The sequence below is a fragment of the Neopelma chrysocephalum genome, unplaced genomic scaffold, assembly GCF_003984885.1.
Source record: "Neopelma chrysocephalum unplaced genomic scaffold, ASM398488v2 Primary Assembly neopelma1_85, whole genome shotgun sequence".
NCBI classification, from domain to species: domain Eukaryota; kingdom Metazoa; phylum Chordata; class Aves; order Passeriformes; family Pipridae; genus Neopelma; species Neopelma chrysocephalum.
In genome coordinates this window covers 5,090,348-5,104,151 of record NW_020897747.1, presented here as the reverse complement: position 1 = coordinate 5,104,151, position 13,804 = coordinate 5,090,348, and the positions used below count along the sequence as shown (strand labels likewise).

General features: G+C 39.3%; 1 protein-coding gene across 4 annotated transcripts in view; it reads left to right on the top strand.

Moving 5' to 3' along the window:
* SHOC2 (SHOC2, leucine rich repeat scaffold protein) overlaps positions 1–13,804 on the top strand; it is a 65,432-nt gene that overhangs the window by 13,071 nt on the left and 38,557 nt on the right. For all 4 annotated transcript variants that reach the window (XM_027692223.1, XM_027692219.1, XM_027692220.1 and 1 more), the window contains exon 2: positions 12,830–13,764. In XM_027692223.1, the coding sequence (XP_027548024.1) occupies positions 13,062–13,764 (703 nt within the window). In that variant the 5' untranslated portion in view covers positions 12,830–13,061. The remainder of the gene's footprint in view (positions 1–12,829; positions 13,765–13,804) is intronic.

The following is a 13,804-nucleotide window of genomic DNA, read 5'->3' as shown; positions in this document are numbered from 1 at the left end:
TTTATTTATTTTTAGAGGTTCAGGTACCTCTACAGTGTTTCAATTTCTTCTTTTTCCTTCTGTTCAGGAGCTCTTTTCTCACGTCTTCAGATATTTTCCTTGTATCCTCATACTGTTCATATATAAATACAGTACCCTCATTTTGTACATATTGTTCTGGAGCATATTGTCGTACTAAAATTTGTTCAGTCCTTCTAGTCTATTTGTGAGGCTGTGTACTTTTTTTCTGAGTGCTTGGTTTGAAAAGGGCTAACTCTTTTAATATGGATTACTTCAACCTGTACTACTCCTGAAAGGAGCTGAGACCAGTCCTCACCTCTGCAGTTCAGAGAGGAGCAGATGTGGGCAATCCTAATGCTGTGAATCACCTGTTCTCAGCTTGCGCAGACCAGTGCAATCCTCTGGTCCATTTAATTAACATGAACAGATCTTGCAAGGCACAAGTATCTGGAGACTAGCAGGTCTGGTGAGACACTGTGTTGTGCCTGAGCTGGTGTAAAGGTTGCATTTTTAAATGATCACAAACAGATCAGATGACTCCTTGCTAAGTTACTTAGACTTTTGTAAATGACATGTGGTTTTTTCCCTAAAGCAAAGGACAATAAGGTGCAAAAATGTAATTCAGTATAAATAGGCATACAGTACAATTTTGATTTTAATTTTCTGAGGACAGTGATATGAACTTTCATGCAGTTCTAAGCTAACCTGCTTTTTCATAATTTTTTTCAGATTTCCGTTATCATCTTAATTTTTTTTGAAAGAGGTAATACAAAAGGCTTATTGTTACATCATATTTGTAGTGTTGTTTAGTTCAGATTGTGTGTAGATTTTTTTTTTTGTCACCTTTTTCAGATTAACATTGCTGCTACTTTCTACTTTTATAATACACAAGCCTTTCAAGCATGCTAAAGAGTATATCACCGAGCTGATTTTTGACAAGCAGAAATCATGTTTTTCACTGTTTCTAGGAAAAATGTCATTGGAGACCTTTTGTTTTTTAGAAAAAAAGGATGCCTCATCTGAACAGATTTTGAAGAATCTGCTTGGAAGGGATCATAGTGGTTTTCTTTTTTCTTTTTTTTTTTTTCTTTTGAAGGAAAACATCTTGTTCCTGTGAAGAGACCCAATTTATCATGCATTTTTCAGAATTGTTAGTATATGTGATATCATCTTTTAATCAGGCTTATAGTTATGAACAGAATGGTCTTTATTGCTGCTTGTAGTCTTTTGGGTGTTGGGCTGGGGCTTGAGGTGTTCTGTGCATCAGGCTCTTTGATAGGGCTGAGCATGAGGGGTATTCATGGCAGACCTGGACATTCCACAGTTCTTCCTAGGAAGGTGAAGATAGCTTGCTTTCTCTTCCTTGTTTGTTTCAGTTTTATCTTCCATCCTGGGAAAGAAATTTCTGGGATCATCTTGGGAATCTGTAAGAATGTGGATGAACTTGCAATAAATTCAAATGCTGTAAATTTTGGGGGTTTTGTAATGCTAATGCATTCAATGTTAAACGGGGGGAAAAAACATGTAAAAAACTAAATAAAAATACTCTAAATTAAGTTTGCAATATAAAGCAAAGAAAATTAGACAGGTGTGAATGAGGTGGCTTCTAGTGCTTTAGGTGACCATGCTTGTCAGAATGTGTTAAACACATCTCCAATCACTACATGCTTTTGCCATCTCTAAGACCCCTTCTCCATGCAGTGTGTAGGAGCAGGAGTGGTGCTTGTTGACTGATTACTTTCTCAGTATTTTTATATCTAGGATACTCTTATATAGAGTTTCTTATCAGCTGCTTCTTGCCCACCATCCCCTCCAGTCCTTGTTCTAGCTCCTGCCTGTTTCTCAGCTTGCCTATGCTCCAGGCAGGAGCTTTTCTCCTCTGCCTGGCTGCTGTGATCCAGTGGAGGGTGGGCAGGACAGTAGGAGGGTGTCTCAGCTGAAAGGAAAGGCCTGTTTGGCCACTCTGTATTTGACTTGCTCTGTGGGAATGTCTTGTATCAGAAGTTGTTGGCATGTAGGAGTTGAGGAGGTGAAGCAGGCTCGAGGTTTATGAAATACTCAGCGCTTTGTTGCCAGAGGAACTCCTTGCAGTTTTCTCATTAGAGTTTCAAAGTAGCCAGGAGTGAATACGTGGTGAAATTCACTGTGGCACCAGACATATTAACAGATTTGAAGTCCCTACTCTAAAATCAAAATGCCAGTTACGAAATTGGTGTTAAAATTACCTTCAACATGAACAAAGCAATGTGCTTTTACCAGCTGTCAGTCTTATAACCAGCTCAACCAAATAAATTATCTTAACTTTTCCCTTTATTCTTATGTCACTTCAAGGGCCCGCTCTCCAACCCCAAAACAACCTGAAAAATCCCAAGGGCTGGCAGGTGGATGCTGGTAAACGTCAGCTTTGAGAAGTGAAGTCAATAAAGATTAATATGATTCAAGAAGCCTTTGCCACAGTGCACTGGCTGTATACAGCCATGTACAGTGTTATGTGTAGAATGCATCTATTTGTTTAAATATTACACTCCTTTATGTCATTGGGTTTAATTCTGTTGTACTGAATGGGGAAAAACAGTTGAAAGCTTTGAATGACGCTTGGGGGCAATTTTGTTCTTCATCACCTCCTCAGAGTGTGTTACGAGCCCACATTTCTATGGTGCTGTTAATTTGCAAACTTCCCCAAGGTATTTCTAAGTTGCTTTGGCTTCTCCAGCTGTGGTTCAGCATCGTTTCAAGCAGTGGTGCAGGACAGTGGTCTGTCCATTGGAACGTGGAAGCTATTCAACCATGTGCAGCAATGCAGGACAAGAGGGTAAGGACAGGGAGGGAATAATGCAAAATCCAGTTGAAACTGCAGGGAGAATCTGGGTGGGCAGAATGCAATTAACCTGAGAAATGTAGGGGTTAAAAGTGAGGCTCTAGCTGGAGTGGACACACAAAGTACAGGAAAAACACCATTTCTCTTTGACAGTTTGTAGTTCTTGCATCTGAGTAAGAATTCTTGGAGGGCAGAAGTGGGCTGTCACATAATGTTTAGGCAAATGATTGCTGCAAAAAACAGATGAGAGTATTTTAACTTATATCCAATTATCTGAAAAACAGCAGTTTCTTTTACTGGTGTTCTATCTATATTCTGACTTGGCCTGAATCAGTTTGCTTTCACCAGGTAAGATGCATTTATCTGAAAGGGTCATATTACAAAACCAAACAAAAAAACCTCACTGGAAAAATTATTGGTTAAGCAGTAATAGGGGGAGATGTGTAGATATTTTTGATTTTTCATTCAAAATATTATAAAATTGTTTTGTTTCCTGTAATATTTAAATGTATAATGTAAACTTTTGGAAAAATATGCCATAATAAAGAAAACAACTTTAGTTGATCATTTTGCAGTTTTCAAATAAATTTTATTTAATTTAGTTGTAATGAAGCAAAATTGTACACTTAGATTGGAGCAAATTTGATGCTGACTATGGTGGTTATCTATGAAGAATGCTGATCTGTTCAAGGAGGTATTTATTTTCTGAGAACAGGTCAGATGCAAAATGTGTTAATGAATTTTAAAAAATGAGAAGATGTATAATTGGGAACTTGTGGGTAAATATATATATTTTTGGACTTCGCCAGACACTTGTATATCTTCCAAACTCACAGTGTTAGTTGGAAAATAAATGTTATTGCATATTTCCTTTTCTATACATTTGTTATATTTAAACTGGTTGTTCAATAAAACAAATATATCCAGGCTTTTCTCATCTTAGCTGAAGATCAAGAACTGCAAAAAATTTTAGCTAAAAAAAACCCCAACCTGAACAGGGGCCAGATATTGTTCAGTGCCGAGCTGCCATAGTGTAGCTCTTGTGGCTTTGTCTGCTAGAACATAGAAAGTAGAGTCATCGCTCCTTTTAATCTTCAGAATTGCCTTAAAAACACGTTTGAAGTTGATTTTTAGATAGGCTTTTTTCCTAGCATAGTATTCTCTGCAAAAGGATCTTGTGACCTGCAGAGTCACTAATTATGGTCAGAAAATTCAAGGGACTGAAAATCATCCAGCACTGAACTTTGTGAAATGGTCATAATTATTACATAAAAGCTGTTGAAGAAGATGAGCAAACTTACTGCATCAAATTCAGAGACAAAGAAACAAGGAGAAATGCTACAATAAACAAGATTTTTGGGTTTTTGCTAGATAATTCTGTGTTGCTGGTAGGAGTCAGGGTGGGGTGCCACTCTAGACAGTAGTGGAGCAATATTTTATTTAGCTGGGATGGAAGTTAATGTGTGGTTTGTCCCAATTTCTGTAGGATCAACATAACTTAATTTGTTGATAATATGGATAATTAGTAGATGATATGTTACTCTGCTGTTGCTCCGTGTGTTTACTTTCTTTCCTGCCTATCATTCTTGTTTTGTCTCCTGTTTGGTAGGTTTTGTTTTGATAGGTTGTTTTTATTGCCCAGAGGAAATTGTGAATGAAAGAAAAATATTTGATGCTGGTTTGAAGTTTGTATCATCACCTTTGGTGGGACCAGTGCCATTTTGTGTCAAATTTGTACCACAGCTGTGTGTGGCAGGCTGCTTCCTTTGTTAATAGGAACTGTTGAGGGACCTGAATGGTTTCGCCTGGATGCTGTGTAGCGGTAACAGTGAAGTTTTATTGTAGTGGAAAGTAAGTTTTTGCTACAGCAGGGCGATCTTTATTCAAAGGAGGGTGTTGGGTGGGTTGGGAGCACTTGCTGTCGTGGAAGGTTGTATGGCATGATAGGTACAGAATTTGTATAGTCACAAAAATGAGAACTGGGTTTTCCTAGATGAATATGTCCATTTAGAATAACTTTTCTTGAGGCGTATTAGAACCTGCGCTAAACCCGTGAAATTTGTTTCATCCAGCAAGTTACAATTTTCAAATTTCATGTATTATGCAGGATTACACAGCCTGCTGATACAGCGAGTTACCATGGAAACAGAGACATGCAGCTCAAAAGGTACATACTGGGGGGCCACACATGCAGAAAGTACCTTTTTACATATTAAAATAAGCTGCCACATGGAGTTAGCAGAATTCTTTGTACTTGCTCTTGGAGTCTGTTTCTACAAAAACATGAAATGGTACTTTATAACTTGGCCAAAAACTAGTGGGGGTTTTTCCTGTAAAGGAGAAAAAGAGAAAATGCTTCATAAAAATAATGTTGGAGCGCACAGAGTGAATCACAGTCTGTGTATTTTTGTACTTGGTAGGTGAGTTCAAAGGCAGGGCACAAAAGATTATTTCTACCTCCTGGGAACTTCAAGGCGTAGGTGACTTTCTGTCTGCAAGCGTGGAGCCTTTTTGTCCTGATAGCTCTGGACTTTGGTACGTGACCTGGCACTTTGTGTAGAGAAGTACTTCCAGAGAGCAGCAAATCTGATGACCAGTGAGTGAAAAGATGGATTCCAAAGCTTTGAAACCAGCAGTAACACCCATGTGCCTGCCTGTGTGCCGTGGAAAGGCATGACTGTGTCAGAAGCTGGGATGGGATGTCCTGGCAGATATACCTGGTTCTGCAAGCACAACATGATCAACTACCAAGCATCTCTTTCTTATTTATAGGAACTTCAGGTTTAATTGCTCATAGGTTTGTAATTAGGTGCCTACAGATACAGATGTGTCTGCAGATTTAAGGCACCACAAGTAAAGCGTAGGGAAGCCTTTGGAAACGGTCTGGTTGTTTTCCCCTTTGGGAACTTTTGTTCAGTTACTCCCTTGACCTCCAGGTTTTGCTTGAATGTGAGACTGGGTAATGCTCAGCTGTTCTGCAGCCGTGGAAGCAGCAGGCAGTCAGGGAATGGTCTTGACTGCAGTCCTTTGGCAGATGAAGATATCCTAAAGGGCTTAGTGGGCTGTCAGGGTCCAGGCTCCTCACTTACCCAGCTCCACAGGCTTGGGCTGTGTGTATAGGGAGGCAACAAGCTGCTCCCTCAGTGTGAGTGGATTAGGGTGGAAAGTGGGACCACAGCCAGGTGTACTGAGATCAGGCTACATTGGGAATCTATTAGCTACTATCTGCTGGGCATTTACTTGCAGGACTGAGATGAATTTAATGGTCAGCCTTCTCTGTTGAACAAGCCAACCATTGCAGCTGGCAGGAAGAGTCATTACAGTATTACGCTGCCATTGACCATCCTGTACTCCAAAATAATGGAGGTTCTTCCCAAAGAAAAGAAGGTGTCTGCTGGCATGTTTTAGGAGCACTACTTTTGTTGCGATAGATGAAGAGCTGTTTTGGATCTGTGGTGGTTCCCGTGCTGTCTCCCTGCTTCTGAATGAGGTTTTGTGTTCAGAGGAACCGTGTAACCACCTGGTGACTGATTCAGCAGTTTGCTCCCAGCTGGTCTGTGGTGGCTACAGTGGCAGAAGCTGAAATGCACTTATGCAGAAGAAAACTCTGTAGGTCAGATGTTTGAAGCTAGCAAATTGTAGGAGAGAATGTGCTTTGTTTGCAAGTGACCCGTTGGCTTAAGCTATTTGGGTTTCCAAATGAAAGTCGTGACCATGGTTTTGTTGTTTTTGGGTTTAGTGGGTTTTGTTTTTTTTTTTTTGCATATGTGGTATTGAGAATGGAAAGTCATTGTAGCCTCTTGGGCTAAGCTTTAAATTTCATCCATTGCTTATTGATGTGTTCATGTTTGTGGTGTAGTGGAATATGAAATGTTTTTTGATATATCCCATACTATTCTAAGTAAAGGGTAAGTACTTTTAAGAAGGTAGATTTTTTTTTTTCCCATTTGTTGTTTGTTCGTGAGCAGGTGTTGTTGCAATTACTAGATAGTGTTTGAACTCTGCCTTGTTGTTCAAAGCCACCTAGGGCTGACTAATCAGAATCTCCTAGATCAGAACTGCAATCTCGAAACATTTTCTTTTTTATTTTGTAGTGGAATCATTGTCTGCTTACTCTAGAGGGTCAAGTAAGTATGAGCTGATTCCTTATTTCTTTGACATGTTTAATATTTGGAATGATCCTCTTCCGTTATTCGGGTTGAAAAGCCCTAGCTGTGGTGTGCGCCCTTTGAGTTAAGTTTAGTACAAACACAGAATAAAGACAAAAATCATTCCTATTCCATGATATGAAATTATACATGTAGCAAAGAATTTTCCTTTCAAATGCAGGCCTGTAGGTTTCCTGCTACATTGCAGAAGTAAAATTCTGTTTCATTTGAGTGTAGTCTATTAGGCTTGAGTGAAAATGATGCCTTATATATCACATGCTCAGAATATTAGAAAGGTTGATGATTTCAAGTGCCTGGTTTGTTTACTGAAACACCAAGTGGGAACCAGTAAGAGTTTAGGTGGAGCTGTAAAGTGACCATGTTGTAAGATGATGTGCTATGATGATTTTCCTTTGGCAGAAAAGCCTACTGTTGGTTAGCCTCATCACTTAAAGGGAAATATTTCAACTGTGGGAGGATATTTTATTTCAATTAATGATTTCTTCTTCAACCACCTCTGTGAACTCAGAGGAAACTTTCGTATACTTTCAAGTCACAAGATACTTTAACACATCCTCAGAGCACTGAGGGAATGCTGAGAGTACCTCGTGCGGCAATGGCCTCGTTGTGGGAGTTCTCACTGCTCTGAGGTGGGAGCAGTGAGGCTTGGAGAGGGACCTGGGTGCTGTCAGCAACGTGAGCTTTGGCCATTCCTGCTGGCTGCCCCTGCACCTGGGATTGGGCACCCTGGCACCAGGGTGGCCCTGGGGCGGTGTTTCATTAGAGAGCTGTGTGCAAGCTGCTTGAAAGTTTGTTCATATGAAGTCTAAATTAAATATATAGTCGGGGGAAAGTCTTTACCAAACTATGAGGTAATATTGGCAGTTGATTATTTTATTGGGACTGGGGTAATGAAATTGTTCTGCAGTAGTGTGTAGGAGACAGTTAAGTCTTTTACAGCATTTTTTGAATAGCAGTTGGGTGAAATTTCAAGCCTCATATTGTATTAGATAGTGACCAGGAAACATCAGCATTTATATTACCAAATTGCAGTGATTAGTTTATTATTCCTAGGAATTGCAGACATGATTGTTCCTACATTACCACAGTTTTAATAAAGCATTTATTGCATAAAGGTTGTATTGCTCAGAATAACTGAAATCTCTTTTCAATTACTTGTACATATTAAAAAAAAATCATTAAAATATAGAGGATTAGTGCATTACTGTTATCCAGGCAGTATGGAAGGTGATACAGTTTAGGTTGAAGTTGTTTCTGTTTCTGAAAGTTCATCGGTTACAGTTGACCCAAAAAAATAAATACATCTGTTTTATGTTCACTTGACATGAGGAGTGAATCAAAACTCTGATGTTGGTTATTTATAGCTATTTACAAATATTTTACTTTAAACATTCAGAATAGGGAAGAGATTGTTTTCCTTAACTTCTCTAAAAGTTTTATTTTCCCTCATATACTGTGCCAAGCCAAGAGTATTATTAAATTTTCCAAGTTCTCCAGGACAATAATAGTTAAATGTTTTTATGTCAATTAATATTGACAGGAAGTCAGTTTGAACAGCATTGGAAAATGGAAGTAGTTGGCAGAACTGACTAATTTCACTGAATTTCCTTTTGCTAAAAATATCTCTAAAAGAAGCTCTCCTTTTGACATACAATGAATGTTTGTTTGACTGTAGTTTAGAATTGATGGTGACTCTTGTCCTTTAACCTAAAGGGCTTGAAAAATATGAATAACCTTTTGAAACATTTAGCTTCCTCTGTAGTATATGTAATTATACTCATGGCTACCAAAAGTTTACATATGTTCTTGAATTGATGTATGTGAGTAACCCCATGAGCTTGAATGATCTGCAATAGGAAGAGAAGTTCTGTACACCAGCTTATGTGAAGTTGGGCACTTCATTTATATACATGTTGGTAGGATTGAGGTAATAGGGTTAGGCCTGCTACCTGAGAGCAGCATACAGCATCAAATATGTATTCTCATTTATATTGCATGCAGCTATGTAAAAAATACTTTTATAGATAGGTTGCAATGGGAAGTATTAAAAGTTATAAAATGCTAGAAATAAGATGAATTTCATATAGTTGTTTAGGTTCTGTGCTGCCTCTGTTATAATACAAGAACACCATACTGTACTTACAGGACAGTCTAGAGCAGTTGTTTCAGAGATTTGGGCAATTTTGGGGGTAAGTCAGTGTCATTTGACAGGAAGACTTCTTGCTTGGACATCTTTCACTTGTGGGAGTTGATGACTGAGGGGCTTGGAGGAGAAGGGGCTGTGTCGTGAATTGCAGTTCTGCCCTGGCTCTTAAACTCTTTGGGACTTTTTCCACCTGAACTAAAACAAAGAGGGGAAGAAGGGTTGCAGGGATGTTAAGGGTAATGAATCACCACGACATAAATGTTGCCTTGTGGCAGAGGAATTTACTGCTTCACGGAGAAACTGGGTGAAATGTGGCTGATACCTGCTTTATGGTGGGACCTTCTGCTGTGGGGAATCTCATCCCTGGGGAGTGACCTGAAGAAAGGGCAGAGAGATACCAGTGTTTTAGGGCTGTCGGGGACTACAGATATGAGGCTGTTCCAGTTGAGGTGTTTTCTTTGATGTAATTCCCCTGCTGTTGTGTTTCGTCTGGTAAAGGTTTCATCATAAGCTTATTTTTTTCTTGTAAGTGCTAGTTGTAGTCAATCTAGGTATTAGATAATGGCTTTCTTGGGAAAGAAAGAGGCTAAAGCAGGTCTTATGACAAGTGGCTGAGGGAGCTGGGTGTGTTTATCCTGGAGAAAAGAAGGCTCAGTGGAGACCTTATCACTCTTTACAACTACCTGAAAAGAGGGTGTAGCGAGGTGGGGGTCAGTCTCTTGTCCAGGTAAGAAGTGACAGGATGAGAGGAAACAGCCTCAAGTTGGGCCAAGGGAGGTTTAGATTGGATATTAGGAGAAAGGGTGATCAGGTTTTGGAACAGACTGTCTAGATTGTGGAATCACCATGCCTGGAAGTGCTCAAAAGGCATATGGCTCTTGGGGATGTGGTCAGCACAGTCATCCTCGTTTAGCAGTTGGACCCAATGATCTTTGAGGTTTTTTCCAACCTTAATGATTCTGTGATTTTAAATCTTCTCTAACTATTTTAAAATACATGTTGCAGTCTCAGGCAGAAATTAAAATCCTCAGTAAAGAGATAAAGATGCCATAGTTGCAGTACATTTAACTGTTAGATTTTTTGTCTCTCTGAACAGGGAGTGTATTTTGAAGGCCTGCTGCACTGTAAGCTGGGCTCTGGTTTCTGTGTGTTGGAAAAACCATGTGTGCCTGTGGCTTGCCTACAAGTTGACTGCCTCCTGTTAAGTGTGGGATGATGTTGAAATCTCTGGTTATAACCTTTTGTATTGCTCTGGATTTTCTTTTATGTCTAAGATATTGCTTTTTAGTGACTTTTCAATTTTTATTCTTTTGTATAGCCAAAGGTTTTTTTTCCTTACCAGAAAACAAAATATTAATCTGGCATGTTGAAACAGGGAGTGCCCCTTCCCCTATTTTTTTAGGTACAGTTAAAGTTATTGCTAACAAAGGGAGTGAAATGCTTGCAGATTATTTGGAGCACTTGCACTACCGAGCTGCTTTTAGCAGTACTAATCTCCAGCCGTCTTTCCTTTCTGAGGCTCTTTCAAAACCTCCTTCAGCTGCTGTGCACATAAAAAGTGAAACAAATCTCTTGGTGGGTCCTAACCTTGATTGAATTGAAAGCTCATGAAAGCAGCAGCCCTTTGAGTATTTTGCACTTTGAGGCTGATGTGGAGCTGTAGCTGTCTGGCACTGCTACATGGCTGAGTTTTCTGTGTATTATCAGAATTTAGAAACTGTGTTAGTTCTGGATTCTTTGTGTTACCTTTCATACTGAAAACGTTGTCAGGCATTTCAGGCTCCCACCCTTTAGTCAGCTGTGTTTTTGCATTTGGAGTCATTACATCTATTACTGGAGTTTTACAAGCGTGTGGATTATACAGTGCTGAGAACAAGTTTTAAAATATAGTGTAGTGAGATTAGTAATCTTGAGGATTGGTCAAGTTAATGGATGGTGTAAAAGTTGTGTGGAAATCTTAAGGATACAGTAAAGAACCAACTTGTGCTGATTTAGGGAATTCAACAGTGCAGAAAGTTTCCGAGTTAAAAACTGCTTTTGCTTGCTGCTGCTGGCATTTGGCTATAGTCCCTTACAACAGAGTGGTCCAGAACACAGTAACTGGAGGCAATGTTTTGTGTTTTGTTTTTTTTTTTTTTCTTAATATTATGGGGTCTGTAGCACACACTTTGTGATTCTGCAGCAGTAATAAATCAGGGCTGGAAGGCACCTCCTGAGGCAGGTTCTCTTTCAAGCTTTATTACTAAACAGCTTGATTTGCAGCTGAGGAAAAGTGGCTTGTCCTTCTTACCATCCTTAAATAGATTTTCTTAACCTTTTCTTAAAAATGTGAATGAATATATACATATATATATATATATGGAGCAAAGCATGCACCTTTGTGTTCTCCATGTATATAAGGTAAGCATACATAGTGAGACCCCAACTGAAAATAGTTACTTGAGCTTTGCTAAAAAATATTTGTACTTAAAGTGCTTGCTGATGGCTTAAGTATGCAAAATATTGTTAAATTGATTTTGATTACAAGCTTTATGGACTTGTGCAGAAGCTGGAATGCCAGGACAGCGACACAGCTCCTGTAGAGGTTTTAAGGGTATTTTAATGTAGCTCAGGTGTCTGGGGAAACAAGGTACTCTTCTGAGATACAAATAAACTTTCTTCATCAGTTAATGCTGCATAACAAGACTAAAAGGTGTACTAACATGGAGACATGAAATTAGTGTTGCCATTGATTGACTGTTTCTTTTCTTCCGCAAAGAAACATTGAAAAACTTCTCCAGATTATTAAGAAACTTGAAGTTCTTGGCCAGGTCATGTGTTTTGAATTGAAACATGAAACAGAGCTACTTCCCACAATGCATGATGATTTGTAAAAATGTAAATGGAGCTGTATAGGTTTCAGACTTCTGTTCACTTATTAGGCTGCATTATAGTCATTGAAGGGGGAAAGATTCAAAATACTGTCTAAAGAGATGTTGTATCCTACTCTCAAGAGAAACTCCTTCATAGTTTGTCTTACCTTGAAGCCTAATACGTTACTTTTTCTGGGCTTACAGTTGGCTTTTTGGTAAGTTTATTTTAAAATTCCTTGCTTTTGAGTCTTCTAAAGCACATGAAGCTGGTGACAATGTTCTGCTCTACATTAAAAGCAGAGACCTGTGGTTCAGAGCTGTTCAGAAGAGAGCTCTTAAGGCAAAGTATTTGTGTTACCATAGTGTATTAGATTTCACTGTAGGTAGAATTGAGACTCTTTTGTGCTGAAAGAATAAGCCTATACAGGTTTGTTTGAAGAGGCAGGCACTTAAAATTGTAGCAGATCTTTATGGACTGATTGGGCGTGGAGGGGAGAGAATATTCATGTTTATGATCAGAGTGTTATGCTATAAGAACTAGGTAAGATGTAAGACGATGACTCAGATGTAGTAGTAAAGGCAGTATTATGTGTAAGAATTGTAATTTTTCTTTCCTCACATATACTAATTTAGTAGAGTTTTTCTACCACAGTGGGTCTTTTGAGCAATATGTGTAGTATATTTGGTTTAGCCCTAGGTTTTTCATTGACATTTGCTGAACAGAAGGACAAATCATTAACCTAAGTTTGTGAGCACATACTTTATGTAGAAACATTCAACATTTAGCTTAAAATTAAGTTCTATATTTACACTAACCTTGGCTTCTCTTCATTCTGTATTCCAGAAGTACTAATACGGAGCATTTGACCTAATCTCTACAGCTGAATCTCCTGAAACCAGGATAAGGAAAGAGTGCCTTCAGAACCAATATGTAGCAAATGGGTATCACACCTCTGAAGCTCCTCCCTTGGTTCAACACTTGCATGTTTTAAGGATCCTTGTTGCCTCAGCAGTGAATTGTTCTTGTGGACTTTGGAAACAGATTTCATGTGGTGCTTGCTAAACGTTGAGTCACCATGAGTAGTAATCTAGGAAAAGAAAAGGACTGTAAAGAGAAGGATCCAAAAGTCCCATCGTCAAAAGAAAGGGAGAAGGAGGCTAAAGCCTCTGGAGGATTTGGGAAAGAGAGCAAAGAAAAGGAGCCTAAGACCAAAGGGAAAGATGCCAAAGATGGAAAGAAGGACTCCAGTAGCACGCAGCCTGGGGTAGCTTTTTCAGTGGACAATACGATAAAAAGACCTAATCCAGCCACAGGTACTCGCAAAAAATCCAGCAATGCTGAGGTGATCAAAGAGCTAAATAAATGCCGGGAAGAGAATTCTATGCGCTTGGACTTGTCCAAGAGGTCTATACACATGCTTCCATCAGCTATCAAAGAGCTAACGCAGTTAACAGAACTTTATTTATACAGTAACAAACTGCAGTGCCTACCGGCAGAGGTGGGCTGTCTTGTGAACCTGGTGACACTGGCCCTGAGTGAGAACTCGCTCACCAGTTTGCCTGACTCTCTTGATAACTTGAAGAAGCTGCGCATGCTTGACCTGCGGCACAACAAACTGCGGGAGATCCCGGCGGTGGTGTACAGGCTGGGCTCTCTCGCCACCCTTTACCTACGCTTTAATCGTATAACTACTGTGGAAAAGGATATCAAAAACTTGTCAAAACTCACCATGCTTAGCATACGAGAGAACAAAATCAAGCAACTACCTGCTGAAATTGGTGAGTGGTTATCCTGATTGAAAGTTTAGACCTGTTCATG